The sequence below is a fragment of the Astatotilapia calliptera genome, chromosome 17, assembly GCF_964374335.1.
Source record: "Astatotilapia calliptera chromosome 17, fAstCal68.1, whole genome shotgun sequence".
NCBI lineage: Eukaryota > Metazoa > Chordata > Actinopteri > Cichliformes > Cichlidae > Astatotilapia > Astatotilapia calliptera.
Genome location: NC_137438.1, coordinates 12,358,986 through 12,381,195, shown reverse-complemented (window position 1 = coordinate 12,381,195; position 22,210 = coordinate 12,358,986). Strand labels below are relative to the sequence as shown.

At 43.5% G+C, this 22,210-nt stretch overlaps 1 protein-coding gene and 1 long non-coding RNA gene across 3 annotated transcripts in view; both read right to left on the bottom strand.

Annotated features, from left to right (window-relative positions):
* The window catches only part of LOC113009405 (fetuin-B-like), a 50,907-nt gene extending 29,246 nt beyond the window's left edge, over positions 1-21,661 (bottom strand). Inside the window, exons 1-7 of one of the 2 annotated variants that reach the window (XM_026147678.2) lie at positions 21,316-21,661; positions 20,747-20,857; positions 20,283-20,370; positions 19,959-20,116; positions 18,521-18,628; positions 17,242-17,328; positions 15,860-16,698 (exon numbers count right to left, since the gene is read on the bottom strand). In XM_026147678.2, coding sequence (XP_026003463.2) covers positions 15,967-16,698; positions 17,242-17,328; positions 18,521-18,628; positions 19,959-20,116; positions 20,283-20,370; positions 20,747-20,857; positions 21,316-21,531 — 1,500 coding nt within the window. In that variant the 5' untranslated portion in view covers positions 21,532-21,661 and the 3' untranslated portion in view covers positions 15,860-15,966. Of the gene's footprint in view, positions 1-15,859; positions 16,699-17,241; positions 17,329-18,520; positions 18,629-19,958; positions 20,117-20,282; positions 20,371-20,746; positions 20,858-21,315 lie in introns of those variants that run through there. The other variant, XM_080291376.1, reaches the window with a different exon arrangement.
* On the bottom strand, positions 8,601-8,924 carry LOC145421289 (uncharacterized). The gene is made up of 2 exons (XR_013902620.1): positions 8,825-8,924; positions 8,601-8,648 (listed from the first exon to the last, which is right to left on the bottom strand). It is a non-coding gene; the product is annotated as an uncharacterized LOC145421289 (long non-coding RNA).
* Positions 21,662-22,210: the final 549 nt, after the last annotated feature.

Sequence of the window (22,210 nt, the reverse complement as noted above, 5' to 3'; positions counted from 1 at the left end):
GACGTTTCCTTATTTGGTCTGTACCGGTTTGAACTGAGAATCTGCTGACACACGAACCTTTTTTTTTCCTCTATATAAACTGTTGTACTGAATAAACCTTTGAGTTGATTGTGGGAGAGCAACCTGAAACAGTCTATGTATCACTTTGTTCTCCTAACTGCTCCCGGCGCTGTAACTAACCCGCTGAACGGCATACTTGAGCGTTACTTTGAATAATTAGGAATCTTATAAGGAAAGGACAAAACTCTGCTTATCGGTGATCACGCCTCGGAGGAAACCCGATCCACGGATGAACCCGGGACGGAGATTTCTTTCAGTAATTGCAAATTACTTCGTGTAATCAAGATGGGAGACCACGGCTATAAAAGCGAAGGTGGATTTGGGAAGCCTGTCGCAGCCATGTCCTGTCCGTATACGTGAGCAACCCATTGCGGAAGGTGCAAGATTGATAAGGAGAGTCCTCAGAATCCAGCGCATATTGCGGGACAGACAGGATCCTTTAGCTCAGCGCGACAGCGTGCTCATTGAGAGATATCGATTTTCCCGTGAGGGTATTATTTACTTAACCAACTTTTTGACGAGGGGGTGCAGGACCACCACCTGTCTTTTGTTGCTCTGCCCTTTTCTTGGTTGCTGTTACGAACAAACAAACAGATTATTTCAGGGTCTCTTTCCAAGAGACGAAAAGCAATATAAGTGATAAATATTACCATTCTGTAGAATATTCTTATATTTCACGTTTACCTGTTCCCATGTTCTAGTGGGTCCTGTTGTGGCTCTAATGTGAAAGGGGATATAATATAACATAATATAATATAATGTAATATAATATTAGATAATATAGTGTAATATAATAAATCTACCCTACCGCCTACTGGTGTTGGCCAGAGGGGCCGATGGCGCGATATGGCAGCCTGGCTTCTGTCAGTCTGCCCCAGGGCAGCTGTGGCTACAACTGTAGCTGCCTCCACCAGTGTGTGAATGTGAGAGTGACTGAATAGTGGTATTGTCATGCGCTTTGGGTGCCTTGAAAAGCGCTATATCAATCCACTCCATTATTATTATTATTGTTATTATTAAATTACTTACGAGTTTAATTTGTCAGCAACTTTCTGCCAGCCCTCTATCCTTGCTTTTGCAGCCTTGCGTTCTGATTAAACTCTGAAACTCCTGAAATCCCTCACTCAGGAGTTCTTGCTCTGCTGCCGAAAAATACCGAGCGCTCTCCTTCGACATTTTCGCCGACCAATCAGAGGGTTGCCGATCAATGTTTCTACTATCGATGCGTAGCCCCTTTTACGACACCCAGTGATCTCACATTACTTCATCCAGCTGTACTAATCGTCAACAGCAGGTGTGTTCGGGGAACCGGAATAGCGAGCTCAGAGTTAGCGCGATGATTTGGTCTTGGATGTGTCAATTGATCTTGGATGTAGTAAGCGACGTACGAAGAACGGGCCCCAGTAGTCCATGTCTGTTGCTGTAACAGTAGTTCATGTTTGGAATAAAAAAATCCCAGCTCACTGATTTGATAGGAGCAATAGTGCCTAAAATGTTGCATAATTTTGCTGAGAGATCTTTTACTTTGTGCTAATCTTAGATGAGTAGTTTTATGGACAAAACCCACCAGGTCATTCAGTGTTCCCTTAGTGCTAATGTATAAGAGATGTTGGTGTAACTGAAGTAATGTTGTTAAATCCTTAAAGTCATATTCTTTTATTGTCATGACTGTATTTTTATTTTTGTATGATACCTGATTTATATGGAATATGGCTGAAGTAAATTAAAGTCTAAGATACTTAGTCATTTGTTTAATTGTAATTTAACATTATATAATTCACATATAAAACTATGACTTTTAATTTTAAATGGTTTAACAGCATGTAGAATAGCATATGTAGGCAAGTATATTTCTCCTTTTTTTAAATTTTTTATCAAGAAGCAAAGACAAAAAGGAAAAAAAAAGAAACAGGGCAGAGTTCGGTGGTTGAATCATCCGTCCCCACCAATGCCACAAATAAAGACAACATCTAATTTGCCCTGGTTAAACAAAGAGTGCAAGAATTTAATGAAAACAAGAGATCAATTACTAAAGCAGTTCCTGAAAACAGGTCTAACTCTGGATAGACAGAGACTTACTTCAATGCGGAACAAAGTAATAAGAAGTTTGAGACAGACCAAAGCAAAAAATTTTATAAATATAATTGAAAGAGCCAAAGGTAATGGTAAAATTATCTGGCAACACTTAAATAAATTACTTGGCCGTCATTCAAACAAAAGTAAAAATACAATTGAACTTTATGTAAATAACTCTATTGTTAGAGAGCCTCTATCTATTGTCAGTAACTTAAACACCTTCTTTATTTCATCTGTTAAGGAGATCAGTCAGAGCTTTGACTCAGTCGTATGCTCTGATAATGTGAATGATGTTGGTCAAAATTTGTTCACCATCACTCATATTTCAGACACTGAAGTTGCTAAACTAATTACAGGTTTAAAACAATCAAAAGCACTTGATGTATATGGTATTACACAAACTTCCTAAAGGAACATATGGATTTGCTTGTACATCCAACAACTCATGTTTTGAATATGTCTTTCAAACACTCCATTGTTCCAACAGATTGGAAAATTGCTGCAGTTACATCAATTCTCAAAGCAGGTGTGAAGACTGACATTGCTAATTATCGCCCCATAAGCATACTCCCGGTCGTATCTAAAATAGCTGAGAAGTGGGTGGTTAAACTCCTCACTGCTCACCTAGAAAACACCCAACCCTCATTACATCCATTGCAGTTTGGCTTTCGGGCACATCACTCCACAGATACCGCCCTGTGTATGTTAGTGGAGAACTTGAAGAGCTTGCTGGACAAGAGTCCCTGTGTTGGAGCTAGATCTGAAGAAGGCTTTCGACTCTGTAAACCATCAGATATTGTTGTCCAGATTGACTCGGTTTAATACCTCCAGTCAGGCTCTTCAGTGGTTTGCCTCATATCTCTCACACAGGAAACAGTGTGTGGTGTTGGATGGGGTTAAATCTCCATATTTAGACTGTGATACAGGGGTTCCTCAAGGATCTGTTCTTGGGCCCTTATTGTTCTCTCTTTTTATCAATAACTTACCTGAAGTCTGTCCAAATATATTTACTCAAATGTATGCGGATGATGCAGTTATATATACGCAAGCAAATAGTGTTCAGCAGGTGGCAAAAGATCTTACAGCTGCTTTAGCATTAATGCATAGCTGGTAGGGCTGAACGATTATGGAAAATAATCTAATTGCGATTTTTTGCCCCAATATTGCGATTGCGATGCGATTATTTTTTAAGGTCTTTGTCTTCTGTATTATTAAACAAAGACAAGCAATACATCATATAGTATGGCCAATACTATATTACATTAATTTTAAACTGTTCTTTCCTGGAAGACAGACCTCTGTTATGATGACATGAGGTGATGCATGAATTGATGACTGACATTTTTATTTAACTTCTTCAATCACAACAGTATATTTGAACATACACAATAGTTTATTTTTAGCTTACAAACATCTGAGCATAAAGTGCTGACAAGGAACCCTGGTGTAAACATTAAAATGAAAGTCAGTACAATGTGCAGATTGCAGAAATATACATAAAAAAAATCAGTGGCTTTACCACACTCAGTTTTTCGACATCTGTGAACTACTAGACAGTCATTAAATTAAAAAATAATATTAAATTAAAGCTGCAAGCAGCGTTATGATGTCAAGGTCTGCGGAGGCAGACCGTGCGGAAAGGTGTGTGGTGGACCCAGGTGCGAACACAAACGAGGATGCAGGAGTGGATTCCAACCAAAACGAGCCTTTTATTATGGCTGAAAACTCATGGAAAAGAACAACAAAGTAACTGAGGGAAAACCTGAACATAGACTGGGAAACTATGACTCTAATGAGATTTAGACTGCAAAATACAAACTATGGCTGGGATACTATGACAAGGGGAAGGGGAGATAACACAGACGACGCGAGACAGACTGTATGAAACACAGAGACTAAATACACATGAGGGATGATCAGGGGAAGTGGCCACACATGGGAACACAGCTGACACACATGAACTTAACGACAGGACAGAAGGAGTGAAACTGAATACACTGACCGTGAATACAGACTTTCAAAGTAAAACAGGAAACATGGAGATTAGACAAGACACATGAACCGGGGAGACGTAGTACAGGGGAGATGACATAACCACACGAAGGGCAAGGGAGACTTAATACACGGGTAGTATGTACAAATGGCTGGAGTGCCTTAGTGACCCTAAACAAAGAATAAACATCAAAATAGGCTAAAACACAAAACACTGGGTCGCACGACCCAGGACCATGACATATGAGGGCCCTCGCACCCCCGGCACGTCGAGCCACTGCCAACACCTCAAACCGGCACGTCCGATGTGATGTCACATTGATGGATTTCATGCTTTTAATCACCAGCTAACATTTCATCTTATTCAACCAGGATTATAGTCATGCCACTAGGTGGCGCTCTAACCATTATTGACAAATAGCATAACAAACATTTCCAAGCTCGAGTCTCATCACACCTGCGACCTTTGGGAGAGATTTGACATTGTGTTTTTTAGTGACAGCAGATTACTGCTTTTTGCGAGTGATTGAAACTCTACGTGCCGCCATGACCACCCCGTTTCCCTGAACGGAAAAAGCTTCGCAATTTAACATCACAAAGGTCTTTAGATTCTACACACTGAAGAATGCTTCAATATGATGAAATCCCTTGGAGGAGTTCGTCAAAGTATGAGGCCTGAAAAGGGGGGAAAATGTCATCAAAATTACACATTAATTTTAAAATGGCTGACTTCCTGTTGGATTTGGGATATTGCTCCAAGAGACTTTTTTGTACATCTTGATATCTTACACAAGCTTACCAAGTGTCAGACTCATAGATGAAACACAGAGCAGGGGCTGATGTTTTGAAATATTGTAGGGGGCGCTGTGGAGCCATTTTGCACTATTCAAGGAAAATGGTTACATAACAACAATGCCTTCATCCATTTGGAGGTGTGTGCCAAATTTCAAGCCTCTATAAACTTTCCAAGCCCCTCAAAAGCCACTTCATCTTTCATGATGAACCGCGTTGCCACCAGGGTGCGCCGTTCAGTTTAAAGTCACAATTTTTGCACTGAAGCATCACGAGGGACTGATGGTGATATTCACCGCTTTTGAGGTGGCCACGATCAACCTGTGAAAATCAGTACAACAAAGTTAAAGCCATGACATTTCCTGTTGCCACTAGGTGGCGCTGTCCGTATTTCCGACAATGGGCACATCAATCTGTTCAGGGCGGGTCTGACATCATGCCTGTAAAGTCTGGTACTGATCAGACTGGATTTCATTGAGTTATACTAATTTGTTTCTTCATGGCGTGACATCAAAGTTCGCCATGCTGCTGGGGTCACACCCTTTCGCGAAAACTCACAGTTTTCACTGTAACCCAAGACCAACTCCTTAAGGCTTTCCTGGAGAAATTTGAGGCTGCAGATGTCACCCATCACTATACTGTACCCCAAAGTGTAAAACATGACATTTCCTGTTCCCACTAGGTGGCGCTGTCCTTGATGTCAAATATGGCAGTTGAAATATGTTCAGGGGTGGAGCCTTATCATATGTGTTCACTTTGGTCAAGGTCAGAAAATGTATGACAAAATGAGAGGCAATAAGATTTTCATGGCGAGTCATCGAAATTCGCCATGGCGCCACGGCCTCATAGTATTGTGAAAACTCAAAAGCTCCGCAATTTAACATGGCACAAGGGTGTAGTTGACACTGTCCAAATTTGAAGTTTATAGGACCAAATCCCAAGGAGGAGTTCGTTAAAGTACAAGGCATGGAAACGGTAAAATCAGAGCCAAAATGTCACCTTCAATCCAAAATGGCGGACTTCCTGTTGGGTTTGCGTCAATGGGCCCACAGACTTTTTTGTTCGTCTTGGCATGTTACACATGTGTGCCAAATTTCATACATGTAGCTCAAACCGTGTGGTCGTAGGGCTGCATTTAACAAGGCATAGGTGGCGCTCTAGAGCCATTTCCCAGTGCTCATATGTAAAACCATTAAAATACAAAATTTTTCACCAAACCTGGCATCTGTGCAAAATTTCATGAGTTTTTGAGCATGTTTAGGCCCTCAAAAAGGCCCTTGTTTGGGGTGAATAATAATAATAAGAAACGGAGCAGATACAATAGGGCCTTCGCACTCTCGGTGCTCGGGCCCTAATAAATAAAGCTAATAAATAAAAAATACACACATCTTACTGATCTCTGCAGTCAGTAACATTACACATAAAGTGCAAACATAATAGCAATTGTATAAACACACACACAAACACGCCTTTAAAATTTAAAGGCGTGAAATTGGACGGTCTAGCCTTCTGATTAGCGTCACCACTGTCTCGGTGGAGTTTAATAAACTCGGCCGTCTGCTTCTTGCTATCTAAAATATAACCAGACACTGGTGTAAATTCTCGACTGTCTCATACTTCTGTTTAATAAGTTTTCTGTTTGACGTTTAGTCAGCTGTGCGAAAACCAAGGAGGAACCCACCCGGGGGATTAATAAAGTTTTATTTTATCTAATCTAATAACTTTAATCTCAGCCAAACCGATTTACTCACGAACAAACAAAACACTGAAAAAAGCCCAACAATAACATTTTTAGGTTGTCTAAGCGACTTATATATTATGTTTAACCCGAGCAGCGAAAGTCCGCGGTGATCTGAAAATGATGTGCCGGGAGTTGTGCCGTTCTCGGCCGCATCAGTAACCCTCGAGCTCCCGGCTAGCTGTCGAGCTGGTGGGTAGCAGACGCCTCCGAAAACGTCGAAGCACTTTTGCAAATATGGGATATCTTGATAAACCGAGCAGATATTTGATGTTTACACAACTACTTTCTCGCCTGAAAATATGTTAAAAGTTTATTTTGTGATCCAGAAAGATTAGTATGAGTAATTTTAAAACTTAGTAGCGGCCGCCATTGTTGGAAACTGGAGTTTGGCTGGGCCACACCCGACCCATCCTTCAAATTCGGGGAAAAGGAGGCCGCATTTGTCGGCTACATTCGGAGGAGTCTACGAATTTGGACAGCCTTCGGCGCGTCGCTATGACGTAATCGGTCTACAAATGCGGCCTCAGGAGGATGCAGCCCATGAATTTGGACATATAATATAATCGCAGCCTTTGCGGTTAGAAAATTGCACTTGATCATGTCGCGATATTATCGCAAATGCGATATATCGTTCAGCCCTAATAGCTGGCTGGAGGACTCATGCCTAATGTTGAACACCTCAAAAACTGTATGTATTTTTCAAAACGCCCCTTAAACTTGAAGCAGTCAAACATATTCCTGGATGGAGTAGAGCTTGAATTAGCTCCAGAATTTAAATATCTTGGGGTCATTCTAGACCCAACATTATCCTTCAAGAGTCACATAAATAAAGTGTCCCAGGTACTTAAATTTAATAATTGAAATTTTAATCATATAAGTAATAATTTAAATATTAATGTTGCAAAAACTTATTTTTACTCAATGATCATCTCTCATATGGACTATTGTTTGATGTCCTGGTCACTTGCTTGTTCAACGACACTTAAAACTATTGAAAACATTTATAAAAGAAGTTTAAAACTACTTGACAAAAAACCGACTTCCCACCACCACTGTCATGTGTTAAAAAAACATACATTACTGAATTTCAATAACTTAGTGTAACTTAAAAGAGTGTGTTTAATATATAAAGTCTTACACTCCCTTGCTCCACCACCACTAAAGCAGTTCATTAGGCATAAAGAAAGCTTAGACAGGACCACTCAAGCTACAATCCGAGGAGACTTGTTTATACCCCACAGACGGACAGCATTTGGGCAGAACGTCCTCTCTGTCAAGGGAGGCCATCTGTGGAACAGTCTTCCTCAACCCATTAGAGAATGCTCTACACTCAATTTGTTTAAGGCAAAGGTTAAAAACTGGTTATGGACAAATCAAGTGTGTGATCATGTATGAGTTGTATAGTTTTAATGTTTTATTTGGGAACAGAATGGTGTGTATGTGTAAGTTTGGTGATGGAGTTTTTATTATGAATGAATGATGAATTTTTATGTCTATTTTTTATGCTTAAGGACAACAGATGGAAATTAGCCCTTGGCTATAATCTGGCATGTTTACATTCATGTAATTTTTTTTTTTACATTTATGTTCATTAACATGCAATGTCCTAAATAAAATAAATAAATAAAACCAAATCTACGCCCAGACAGACTCACAACCAGACACAGTGACACCATGGACAGACAGAGGGAACACAGAGAAGTGGGAGCAGGCAGGCACAGAACAAAACCCTAACGAACAGCAACCCTTAACAAAAGACATAACAGAATAAACAAGAACATAGAATAACATAAAGAAACACAAAACACAGAGTCGTCAGACTCAGGGCCATGACAACACCATTACTTGAAGAGAAGGTATCCTGCTCTCCTTGTGTGTGTACGCTACACAATTCAGCAGTAGCCTAACTCCACTTGAAATAACGCGCGAAGTCAGGATGTAGCGTCCAACTCCTTTTAATTAGTGAGTATTTCCTCATGGAGTAAAACTGAAATACAAATAACATAGCTAAAATTAACCTAGCATCATTAGCACAACAAAATTAGATTCCAATACACATCCATTAGCGTTAGCACACAACTACTAAAGTATTCATCTACAGCAAATATTTCCACAAAATATACATAAATACAATCCTACAATTCAATACAAATGAAAACTTACAGACGGTGGTGTCGATGGCACAAACAAAAGGCAGATGTCGCTGGATCAAATTTCCCCACATGTGATCCGCTAGGAACTAAACAAACATGGCTGACATCCTGTCACTTCCTGAAACTGGTTTTCAAAATAAAACGAATTTCAAAATAAAAGTAGCTCATTGCAAAGAGCCCCTATATTGCAATACATTAAGAGCGGAACAGAAGGTATTTTATCGAACTGGTGTTAATCACATGTGAACAGCAACTCTGCCAGTCTGCCGTCAGGTAACTCCTCTCTAGACCTCTAGCTCCCCCTACAGTCTGGGCATATTAACAACATCAAACACTGATACTGTCACGGTCCTGGGTCTCCTGACCCAGCGTTTTTAGTTCTTTGTGATTTTTGTATTATTGTACTTGTGTGTGTGTGATTTATTCTATGGCTTCTAGTTTTGATCCCTTGCCCTTCATGTCTCCCTGTGTGCCCCTCTGTGTATCTGTGAGCCCTCGTCTCTCCTTATGTTTTATTCCATGCTTCCCCTGCCCATTATGTCTAAGTTCTCCCCGTGCTCTCTCTTCCCCCTGTGTGCCCTCTATGTATTTATGAGCCCTCGTCCCCTTTCGTGTTTATTCCGTGTCTCCCCTGCCTGTTACGTTGGTGTTCTACTCGTGCTCTCTCTCCTCCTGTACTTCCTGTTTCACCTCTCCCGTCGGTGTTCAGTTCACCCCGCCCTGTCTCGTTATGATTATCAGTGTCACCTATGTTCCCCGTGTGTTCCCACTTCCCTCGTTAACCCTCTGTGTATTTCTGTCTGCGTCTCCCTCTGTTCAGTGTGACGTCGTCCCTCATGCCGTGTGTGGATCTCCCTGTGTCTCTCTGTGAGTTCTTAGTTTGTAGTTTTCCCAGTTTAGTTTTGTATTTCCTATGTTCTGCCTCTTCAGCAATAAAGCTGCCTTTTGAGTTTATTCCCTCGTGCCTGTGAGTCCTGCATTTTGGGTCCTACTCCTGCCTGCCGCACGGCGATTCATGACAGTACGACGTCACCAGTAATGGATCCAGCGGACTCACCGTGGAAGCGCAGCTCCCGTTTTGACGGGACTCGGCTAGCGCTTGGAGGGCCTCCGTGCTGCCGCTCCTCACTAGCTGCTTACCCTTCGGTCCACTCACCTGCTTCCTCTCCGCGGACGCCCAGGTCTCGCAGAAAACGCTCCAGCCGGTCCCGGGAGGATTACTACGAGCCTGCAAGCAATCAGCTCACGCCTGCACAAGCCTTCTACAAGATGTTAGGGATTATTATCGTGCCGCCCGACTCACCCAGCGTTTCCACTTCACAGCAGGAGCCTGGGACTCTTCTCGACCAACCGCCTAGGGTGAGTGACAAAGTCCCCCTACATTCGCCTTCTGTGTCGAGGGATAAACGTACCGTTTCCCCCAAGGCCGCTAACGTCGGCTTCATGAACTCTAGATCTTCTGTTCCTCCTGTTCCAGAAAATGACAGTATTTATTTTGAGAGCGATCGTTTCCACTTTGGTTCAAAAGACTGTGCTTCTGATGCTCCTTCGGACCCAGGAGTTAAGACTGTTTCATCTGGAACTGTTTATTCTGGAGCTATGTTTATTCAGTCAGCTGCCCGTCCGCTTTCAGCTCAGTCCCCTGCTCAGCAGCCGTCTGTAGCTCAGTCTCCAGTGTCACCTGCTCAGCAGCCACCTGTAGCTCAGTGTCCTGTGTTTCCTGCTCAGAAGCCGCCTGTAGCCCAGACACCAACTCCACCACCACCATTTTCGCCCCAAGCTCTGTTAGCCGCCCGGCCCGAAGCTCTGTTAGCCGCCCGGCCCGAAGCTCTGTTAGCCGCCCGGCCCGAAGCTCAGTCGCCACCTCCACCACATTCAGCCTCGCTTCCCATAGCACAGTCACATCCACAGCCTGACTTACTACAAACCTTATTTCAATCCGCAGCCCTTCACAGCTCAGTTAGCTCCCTCGCAGCCCTTCACAGCTCAGTTAGCTCCCTCGCAGCCCTTCACAGCTCAGTTAGCTCCCTCGCAGCCCTTCACAGCTCAGTTAGCTCCCTCGCAGCCCTTCACAGCTCAGTTAGCTCCCTCGCAGCCCTTCACAGCTCAGTTAGCTCCCTCGCAGCCACCCTCAGTGCAGTCCCCAGTGCAGTCCCCAGTGCAGTCCCCTTTAGCACAGTCACCCACTCAACCACCAGCACCACAACCGTCACTACCTCTAGTTCATTCCCCTGTGGAGTCATTAACTCCACCACCTACTCCACTCTCACCACCACCGTTACTACAGACATCAGTTCAGGTCCCCGTGTGTCCGGCAGCTCAGGTCCCCGTGTGTCCGGCAGCTCAGGTCCCCGTGTGTCCGGCAGCTCAGGTCCCCGTGTGTCCGGCAGCTCAGGTCCCCGTGTGTCCGGCAGCTCAGCTCGCACCTGAACCTTTGGCCCAGTTCCCCGTAGCAGTGCGGTTTTTTAGCCAGCTTAACATTGAGCCCGGGGTCCCAATCCTCTCTGGCTCTACATCAGCTCCTGCTGGAAGCTCGGATGAGCTCATCCAGGACTCCGTGGCTCCCACGCCGCCATCTACCTCGTCCGCTGGGGGTTCCAGTGAGCCCGGCCAGCACCCCCTCGTCTCCGCTGGAGGGTCCGAGGGGCCCGTTCAGCCTCCTGTCTCCGCTGGAGGGTCCGAGGGGCCCGTTCAGCCTCCTGTCTCCGCTGGAGGGTCCGAGGGGCCCGTTCAGCCTCCTGTCTCCGCTGGAGGGTCCGAGGGGCCCGTTCAGCCTCCTGTCTCCGCTGGAGGGCCCGAGGAGCCTGTCCAGCCTCACGCCGCATCAGCTGGAGGGCCCGAGGAGCCTGTCCAGCCGCCATCTGCGACCGCTTCGTCATCGCCTGGGCCAGCCTCAGCCTCTGCTTCTGCTACGCCTGGCCCGGCCTCAGCCTCTGCAGCTCCGCCTGGCCCGGCCTCCGAGTCTTCGTCCTCGTCTGGCCCGGCCTCCGAGCCTTCGTCTGCTGCAGCCTCCTCAGGGCCTTCGTCTGCTGCAGCCTCAGCCTGTGCTTCGCCTGGTCCCGTCTCGACTGGTCCTGTGCCCACCGGGCCTCGGCCAGTACGCCGGACACTGGAGAGCCGCCGCCGCTGCCTTCCGCGCGGCCGGCCCCCTGAACTGCACCGTCATCGCCTGAGTGGCCGCCGTCGCCTTCCGCACGGCCGGCCCCCGGACCGCCTTCGCCTGAGTGGCCGCCGTCGCCTTCCGCACGGCCGGCCCCCGGACCGCCTTCTCCTGGGTGGCCGCCGTCGCCTTCCGCACGGTCGGCCCCCGGACCAGCGCTGTCATCGTCGCCGCCGCCTCCCGCGCGGTCGGCCTCCTGAACTGCTCCGTCGTCTCCTTCACCGCCACCGTTGCCTTGCGCACGGCCGGCCTCCTGAACTGTTTCCACGTCGCCGCCGTTGCCTTGCGCACGGCCGGCCTCCTGAACTGTTTCCACGTCGCCGCCGTTGCCTTACGCACGGCCGGCCTCCTGAACTGTTTCCACGTCTCCGCCGTTGCCTTCCGCATGGTCGGCCCCCTGAACTGCTTTGTGTTTGGGTTGTTTTCTTGGGCTCCGGTGTTTGCTGTGCTCTTCTGTTTTCTGTTCCGAGCCCTCCGTCCTGGGCCCCCGCCGCCCGCCCTGGGTTGTTTTCTGTTTGGTTTTGTTTTTCTGTGTTTGGGCTGTCTGGAGCCAGCCCTTGAGGGGGGGGTACTGTCACGGTCCTGGGTCTCCTGACCCAGCGTTTTTAGTTCTTTGTGATTTTTGTATTATTGTACTTGTGTGTGTGTGATTTATTCTATGGCTTCTAGTTTTGATCCCTTGCCCTTCATGTCTCCCTGTGTGCCCCTCTGTGTATCTGTGAGCCCTCGTCTCTCCTTATGTTTTATTCCATGCTTCCCCTGCCCATTATGTCTAAGTTCTCCCCGTGCTCTCTCTTCCCCCTGTGTGCCCTCTATGTATTTATGAGCCCTCGTCCCCTTTCGTGTTTATTCCGTGTCTCCCCTGCCTGTTACGTTGGTGTTCTACTCGTGCTCTCTCTCCTCCTGTACTTCCTGTTTCACCTCTCCCGTCGGTGTTCAGTTCACCCCGCCCTGTCTCGTTATGATTATCAGTGTCACCTATGTTCCCCGTGTGTTCCCACTTCCCTCGTTAACCCTCTGTGTATTTCTGTCTGCGTCTCCCTCTGTTCAGTGTGACGTCGTCCCTCATGCCGTGTGTGGATCTCCCTGTGTCTCTCTGTGAGTTCTTAGTTTGTAGTTTTCCCAGTTTAGTTTTGTATTTCCTATGTTCTGCCTCTTCAGCAATAAAGCTGCCTTTTGAGTTTATTCCCTCGTGCCTGTGAGTCCTGCATTTTGGGTCCTACTCCTGCCTGCCGCACGGCGATTCATGACAGATACTAAGCAAATATGCATTTGCTGTTATCATTACACCATCCCTTTTTAAAAATATAATAATTCTACTTTCATAAACATAAACTATCTCTCCTTTTACTTGTTAAACCAAGCTTTGTCAATAAAAGGTTAAAAGCACAAGTAGTTTTCAACAATCATAATCAGTTCAACACCAGTACACAATTATAGTGCAACTTGTGTAAATACTATGACAATATTATCTTCCAAACAACGTATCAACACCTCTGTTCAATCAGTCTCATAGGTGGCTTTACTTGTCTTACAGATCTTCTGTGTTTGTTCTTATGTATGTATAGCTGTTCCAGGTGATAGTATCTCCAGTGTGTGTTGGGGTTGTTCATCAGCCTCCAACCTCTATTCTACTCTACATGTCCGGAAGATCTTGGCGATTTTGTCTTCGAATAGCATTATCTTCTGCCTGAATGATGTATGATTTGGTTGAGCTTCCTTTGGAACATTTGCTTTGTGGCGTTGTGCGGTATACTAGCAGGCTTTGTTAGAAGTCAGTACTACTGTCTCTTGCCTTGCTCAGCAGCCTCTTCACTGTTTGGACTGACTTTTCCACTTGTCAATTAGATTGTGGGTAATGCAGGCTTGATGTTGTGTGAACAAAGTCCCATTCCTTGGCAAACTGTCAAAACTTAATATTTGCTTCACATAAACATAGTCATTAATTCCCTCTTACTTTTGCTGTTTTGCTTTCACCACGATAAAAATCACACCTCACATCTGCACAGCTCTCTCTCTCTCTCTCTCTCTCTCTCTCAGTGTGCTTCAAGAACAGTTTCCCATCTAAAAATCTCTGTTTCCTGCATTATTCTCTTGCTTATTACCAGTGATGGGAATAACGTTACTAACAGCATAATTTTTTTCAGTAATGAGTAATCTAGCTAATTACTATTTCTATTGTTACAACGCCAGTACTGTTACTAACAAGAAAATGTGGTGCGGTGGCGTTACTGTTTTTCAACAAACAGACGGTTGAAGCTGTGTTCAGCTTACCACATCTTATATCAGTTACACGGAAGTAGCTGTAAGTAATCTGGGCGCTACAGCTTTAAGCAGCTGTGCGCGCTCCCGCAGACGGCAATCACTTTCTGGCATACGATCACTTTTTGGCAAAACACCTGTAGCTAGGGGGCAAAACATGAGTGCATGAGTGCTGTTGTTTGACTGAGGAAGAATAAAGTAGTCGTGGTAAGCCAATCACATGATCACTTCAAGATGACAAAGCAACAATGTGATAAATACCAGGTTTTAAATTGTGTAGATAGGCCACGTAAAACCAGAGTCATGATAAAAATATGTTTACGCGTGTTTTTTCCTCAATAGTTTCGTCACGTTTATTGTCTAAGCTAAGGACAGAGCTAGCAAGCACTCTCTGCTTATGATCAAAAAATAAAAAAACAAAACAAAAAACATCCAGTTCGTGTTGACTAATCAAAAATGATATGGCAACATGACATTTGGTTGTTTAGAAAGAGGGTTAAGTTTTAGGAGTGATGGTGAGAGAGAGAGAGAGAGAGAGAGAGAAAGAAAGACAGCAGAAAAAGAGAGAGAGTGAGTTTTAAGAAGTGAGAGATTTGTGACGTTTACCGTGTTTGGAGTGTGTAGTTAATGTGTTGCCTTTTGTAGTTAGTGTGTAGTGTTGTGTGTCAGAACAATGGGGCGACTGCTGTCTCCAGGTAAAAAACAATGGGCCAGCTTGTATATTTTATATGTATATTTTATATGCTTGTAGTGATGGTGGTAGCACTCATGTTCATGCAGGTGACAATGCTTGTGGTCGTGGCCCAGAGCCAGCTCATGGTCATCCTCGTAGGTGTGCACGCCTTCAGCATTCTTGTAGCCATCTTCATAACAACAGTACAGAGTGTGACTTTTATTTTTTAAATCTTCTGTTAGAACACTATTACAGCTTAAAATGAGAGGTGTGGGTGCTGTGACTGAGAATCTGGACAGCATAAACCACAGTAGAAAATCTATGTTTGCTAAACTTTCTTTGCAGTTGAAATGTTTACTTTAAACAATATTATATTTTAAAGAGGCCAGAAATGTGTGCCCTTGTGTAATCAAAACAAATGGGTAGTTTCATATCTAGTCTTGGCAGAGACTAACTTGAAGCTTTATTTGTGAAGAGCAAGTTAGCTAGCTAGTACTGCTAACATGAGCATAAAAGGGTGGGGCTAACTGCAGTGATGCTAGCATTAACCGTGTTAGCACGTTACCTTAAACAGTTGGTTAGTCCACAGGTATACACTCAGAGGTTCAGCTATTTATTTCATTGCAGAGAAGCTGAATCAATACTTCAGCTAGTTCCCAAATTTTTAAAACAAGTACCTGTACTTCTTCTCAGCTACAGAATGTCTTTACCTTTTGTCACCTGTATTCAATTTTTAAGGTGCCACAAATTTTTAACTCCACAGCATGCTGATTTATGGCAAGGTTTCAGTTGTAACCTATATGGGAATTGCTTGGTTGGTGCAAAAAATATTAGCAGCCTTTTGCCAAAGCAAATCAGTTGTTTAGTGGAATCTATGAAAAAATGTGCATTTAAAACATTTTTTTTGCTCTAGGACATGAAACGGTAAGATTGACTCATGCAAGCAGTCCTTTACTGACAATGTGTTTAATGTAGAAAAATGCAATGCCAAATAGTTTTCCTTCTTTTCATTACACTTGAGCCTTTGTGTGTGTATTTAAAAACAGTTTTATAGGCTTTATGAACTGGCTGCAGCTGGCTTGAATTCGAGGTCTTTAGTGAAGAGTTCATCCACATTTTTATGCTTTCCCGCTGTGGTGGGGCACTGGGCAGAGACTGATTTTGGGAAGGGCTCGATGGTGGGCTCCATCTGTCCAGGAATTTGAGGGTCGGGTTTAAGTGGGAGAGTGACTCCAACTCCAGGGCCACCAACTGGGACATCAGGGAAGGAAGGCAGAGTCACAGGCTGGCCCAAGGCGGGCAGGACTATCACTGTTCCCTGTGGTTCATCGTGGGGTGCGTTCTCATGTTCGTGCTCGTGGTGATGGTGGTGGTGCTCGTGTTCATGCAGGTGACCGTGCTTGTGGTCATGGTCCAGAGCCAGCTCATGGTCATGTTCATGTGTGTGCACACCTAGAGCATGCTTATAGTCGTGGTGGTGACTGGGAGAGTCACCGCTGTGGTTGTGTGCCTTGGCGTGATGAGTGTGCACGTGATCGTGATTCAGACCGTGGTCATGGGAGTGGTCATGAGCGTGCCTGTGGGCGCTGCCTGTGGCATGGTCATGTGTGTGGTGGTGATCACGGTCATCAGTGTGGTTGTGGGTGTGGCCATGATGAGAGTGGCATTTTGTGTGATCGTTTGCGTGGTCGTGTGTTTGGTCTTGGTCGTGGCTGTGTGAGTGTGTGTCATTGTGGCTGTGGTCAGTCTCTCCGCCCAGCAGGTGTAGCTTCTTCTCTCTCTCAGCAGCCTGGAGAAGAGATAAAGAGTGTAGGATATTAAAGAGTGAACAGTGTATTATAGATTTGCAACCTCTAATGGCCATGTGAATAAAATATGGTCTGGTGCTTCCATCTTCAGATTTTCAAGGCCCACTTAAGTCCTGAAAATAACAAACAGCAATTCTGGCCTCCATAGCTATGGTCTCCCTTCACGACAACAGTACAGAGTGAATTTTATTTTTTAACTCTTCTATCTGGACAGTTAGAGCTTCAAAATAGAGGTGTACCAGGTGTGACTGAGAATTTTGACAGGCTAAAGCACTGTAGCAGATCTGTTTGCTAAACTTTAGGGGAACGGTGTTAACAAAACTTTGGATGTGTCCATCTGATTCTGTAGTTTAAAAAAAACACATCCTCATTGGAATTATACAGCAAAGACATGTATAAACAGTTTGTGTTAATTTAGTGAGTTCCAAAATTAAAATCACACAATCCACCAATCATCCTTTTTTTTTCTTATGCTGTAAAAAGACATTGAAGGTAAACAGCGAAACCATCTAAAAGAGTCTCACCTCAGGCTCATAGATCTCACAGGCTCCCTCAATCTTCTCATCGCCATTGAGAGCGTGGAAGAGGGATGCCTTACAGAAACCCTTGTGCTGAGGAGAGAAAAAGAAGAAAAAGTAAGAGTGCAATAATTATGCCTGTGGTTTTACTACAGTATAAAGGCCTTTACATGTACAGTTTGTGCAAATGTTTCTTGTTTTAAAAATACTTTTGGACAAATTTTTTTGGATCAAGTTCAGTTTTTCTGATTCTCGCGTGTGAATTAACAGATTGGACCAATCAGACCACTGCATTTGGCAAGTGTGCTTGCAGCTCAAAGGCATACCAGTACAGAATATACAATGATATGGTAATAGGTTTTTAATTCTAAGCAGTATGACCCAGAGCATGCTGCTCTGGGTCATACTGCTATCTGAAAAATATTTCTCTGTCTCCTCAGGTGTGGTCTACCCACAAGAGCTCAGACTTCCTTACTGACGTCCGGAATTATGTACAAAAGCAGCTGTGATGCAGCTTCACCTCTTGGATTAAAACAAGAAATTCTTTTTGCTGCTGCCTTCTATTTAGAATTGGATGATGTCCAGAATGGACAGCACAGTGGCATGGTTAGCACTGTTGCCTCACAGCAAGAAGGTCCTGAGTTTAATTCCACCATCAGGCCGGGGTCTTTCTGTGTGGAGTTTGCATGTTCTCCCCGTGTTTGCGAGGGTTCTCCTCCCACAGTCCAAAGACATGCACTTTGTGGGGATAGGTTAATTGAAAAGTCTAAATTGCCCATAGGTGTGAGTGCAAATGGTTGTCTGTCCCTGTGTGTTAGCCCTGTGTCAGACTGGCAACCTGTCAAGGGTGTACCCTGCCTCTTGCCCTACGACAGCTGGGATAGGCCCCACACCCCCCGCGACCCTGAAAAGGGTAAGCAGAAGCGAATGTATTTCTGGATGAATCCAGAATCTCAGTTTCTTCATTTTCTTGTTTAGAAACCTTACGACCAACTCATCGTCACTTGATGCCATTACACTACAAATTTGCATCTGAAAACTTTGTAGTTTTACGTTGTTTTTTCTAAACTAGGCAAACTAAATATCAAAGTAATCTCCTGCTGTCATACACAAGCCACTGATATGAAGCTAGAACATACTAAGCTTTGAGCAGCAAATGAAGGTCTTTTCCTTGCACTGTTAGAAAGTAAAACAATCCCCTGATGGAGAAGGTGAGTTGAACTTGATTTCATTTGAGAATAAACAGGGCAAAACCTAGTAGATGAAAGATTAATAAAAGACTCACAGCAAACTCGCATTTCATGGGGGGGCAAGGTTCATCTGCTCCTGCCCTCTGGGGGCAAGTGGTCTCCTGGATGGCGTATTCCACATGGTACTTCCTACCTGCAACAACCTGGACGCACAAAGACACAGAGAGAAAGGAAAAGCCCAAATTAAGGAAGAGACTTGATATAAAATCATGTGTGAGAATTGAGGCAGCATAGTTAGTGATGTTCTGTGGCGGTGTGGGATACAGCAAAGTTTTGGTATAGAATACATTTTAATAACCACTAAATTACGGTGATTCTTTTTTCACACAGTAACTAGTTAACAGAATGACCATTGGCAAGTCTGGAGGTGGTGTAGCGCCCCCTGTCACGAAAGTAAGACATAGTCCAAATGCAAAAAAATGAAAAAGATTAAAGTTTTAAAAAAATATTTTAAGCACTATTCTTGTTCTTATTTTTGTCAGAAATATGTGATTAAGGAAGTTGTGTGAAATTTTCCCGTTCTGTTTAATTAAATTAAATCAATTTTAATTCAGTTTTTTTATATAGCCTCAAGGCATTTTATATTGTAAGGTAGACCTTTCAAAAATACAGAGATAACCCCAGTAATGAAATCACCAGTGGGAAGGAAAAACTCCCTTATAACAGGAAGAAACCTCCAGTAGAATCAGGCTCAGGGAGGGGCGACCATCTGCCGTCACTATTTGGGGAGACAAACAAATTAGCTTTGTTTCTTCTGTTTTCTGTCTGTTTCTTCTTGGCTGCTGGGCTGTGGTCTGGTAGTTTCAAAACTGAGATACTTTTTAGTGCAATATTAGAATGTGACAAGATGAATGGAAAACTGTATACATTTTATTTCTTAGAACCTGGAACCTCTATACGTTGCTCCACTTTGTCCCTTCCTGCAGCCTGCATAGTTCTGCTTAGTGCTGCTGAGTCATGTGACCGCAGGTCAACGAAACACAGCAGAGCAGGGAAGAGTGGGTGGAGCAGAATCAGAATCAGAAAGGGTTTTATTGCCAAATGTTGAGCGGGTTTACAACATTAGGAAATTGCTGTTAGGAAATGTGTCTTAATGTAAGTACCAGAGTACCATTACAGTAGTAGTAGTACCAGATTAGGTATGGATACAGTCAGTATAAGTCCAGGCAGAGCAGTGCCACTACCATAAACATTTATGTGCCTCCTTTCTGTTTATACCAGATTTGGTAGAAAACTTTATGAAATATTATACAGTTTATGCAAACTTTACTTACAGGCTACTGTAGTTGTTTAATCTAATTTTTGCGTAGGAGCTTCTCTGTGTGTTTCCATTAAATTTGATGGTGTAAATTTGTAAAGGGGAATTCTGCCACCTTATTCTCAGCCTTGACAGTGCATGATGAGAATATATATCTATACAATAAAAGAGCCGAGGATACATTATGTCACACATCTTAATTTTGATCTCCCTACCTGTGAAGTAGCACGGGAGATTTTGAGCAGAGCAAAACGATTGGCCAGCCCACTCTGCTGATTGAACTTCTCCAGAGACTGAGTCACAGCCTTCTGAACTTTATCATGATTATGGTCAGTTAAATCTGGACAGCCACCACAGGACTGATGCACCCTACCTGCAGGAATTGAGCAGAACAAAAAGTCATTTTAATTATGAAGAGACTGCTGCACTCCACAAAAACATGTTTTAAGTCTGGACCTTGATGTCTTTTTAGATATAATGGTTGAATTTGAATGAAAACCACAATCACTTCTTTTTGATACGTGTAATATTTTTCATACCTGGTCTGATAGCACACTTGTATTTGTAGAGACGAACCACTCTGTGTACCTTACTGATGAAGATAGCAGCTTTGCACTGTCCATATACCTGCAAACACAATACAATACATGATGTTAGTGTACTGCTTATACATACAGCATCACATTCGCAAAAGAGTTTATTTAGATTTTTTTTATACCTTTTTATAAATTAGTTGAAAGAACAATGACAATATCTTGTGATACTAAATATCTTTATTCACCTGCCAACTTATGAACTATTGCTTATGGAACACAAAACTAAGATGCTCACTATGTTAAAAAAGAAAGATTTAAGATTGTAAGAAAGCCTTAAGCAGAACACAAGAGACAGTAATAAAAACAATCAGGACTAACACATGTATTAATTACATACGCAAACAGATTTTTGGTAAACTTGTTGATGAGAATTTGCACATGCAGTGTTTGTGTGTGTTTTTTCTAACCTGCGTATTGCCACTACGAATGTCACAGCTCTTCCAGTCCCTCTTGCTGAGAACGCTGCAGTTGGTCTCCACAACATCCAGATTCAGGTAGAAGACCACACCATTCTCTCCCTGTAAAACACACAAATTTAATCAATCATTATGTACAGTCAATAAAACGCTAATGGAATTTATTTTCAGTGGTTACTCGTTTAATTTATGTTCTGATCTTTCACATGGTCATTTGTTTTTCACGTAATTTGCCTAACATGGCATCCCCCCCTCAAAAAAACCCCCCAAAACAGTCTGACTTGTCGTACTTACTTAAAACATTGGTTTAATTTGTTTTTGTTGTCTCATTTGGTCCAATCACAGTGAAAAGTTTTTGGAACATATTTGTTTCATGAAAATGTTTCTAACTGACTTTTTCTCCAGATTTTTAGTCAAATCACTTTATGATTTGACTAAAAATGCCAAAATACACAGTAATGCCAAAATACACTGAACTTCTCTGGACTCTGCTAGAAAGTAATTCTGCCTTAAACAGCTCTGGTCTACCACACAGTAATAATACTGCAAGCTCAGCTTACATGTCTCTTTATGTGGGCATTGGACAGGCGGTGCAGACTGAAGATGTAGCCCTCCTTTCTGTTCTGGTTGATTTTGGTAAGAGCCAGTTCAGCAGCTGCTTTTGTTGAAGCATCTTCACATGAGCCTGGTTCTATGCCACCATGCTCCACTGGTGCACCATTGATGGTCACACAACCCAACGCCAGCAGCAGCGATAACAGCACGCAGGTCTTCATGGTAAAGGCCTGGGACGACTCTCTCTCTTTAACACCGATGTGCAGAGACGGAGAGGTCACATTTTATATCCTGCTACTGTTTAAGTCCCCCCCATTCCACCCACACACACCTCTTGTCAATGGTAAATATGACCATTGATCCCTACCTCTCAAAAAGTCATGCTCACCTAGCATCCAGACAAACATTTACAGTGCACACTTGCACAACGGAGCTTATCAGTTGTTAGATAATCACTCATGCAATCGATCTTTTCTTTTGGATCAGCGTGTGCAACCAGTTTGTTGAAGGTCATATGATCTACTCTCGGCACTGAGTTAAATCAAGGACAAAGCTTAATGTTTGTTCAATAAAAACAGCAAAAAGGTAAAAAATGATGGCGAGTAATCAAAGCAGCAACTAATCTCACAATGCTATCCTATAGTTGAGCATGCATTTACAACTTGGTGGGATCTGAGGTCAGAGGAGACTGGACAGAACACACACAGAGCACATGAAAGATAAGATCACACATATGAAAATACATTTAAAAATTATAAACTGAATCTTACATTCAATATCATAAATAGAAACTGAACACAGTATACTTTTCTTATTAACAACACTAGAGCTAGCTATTCATTCTTTCTTCATTCTTTATTCTTTCTCTAGCAGCCTAAGTGACTGTAAATTTCAGAACAC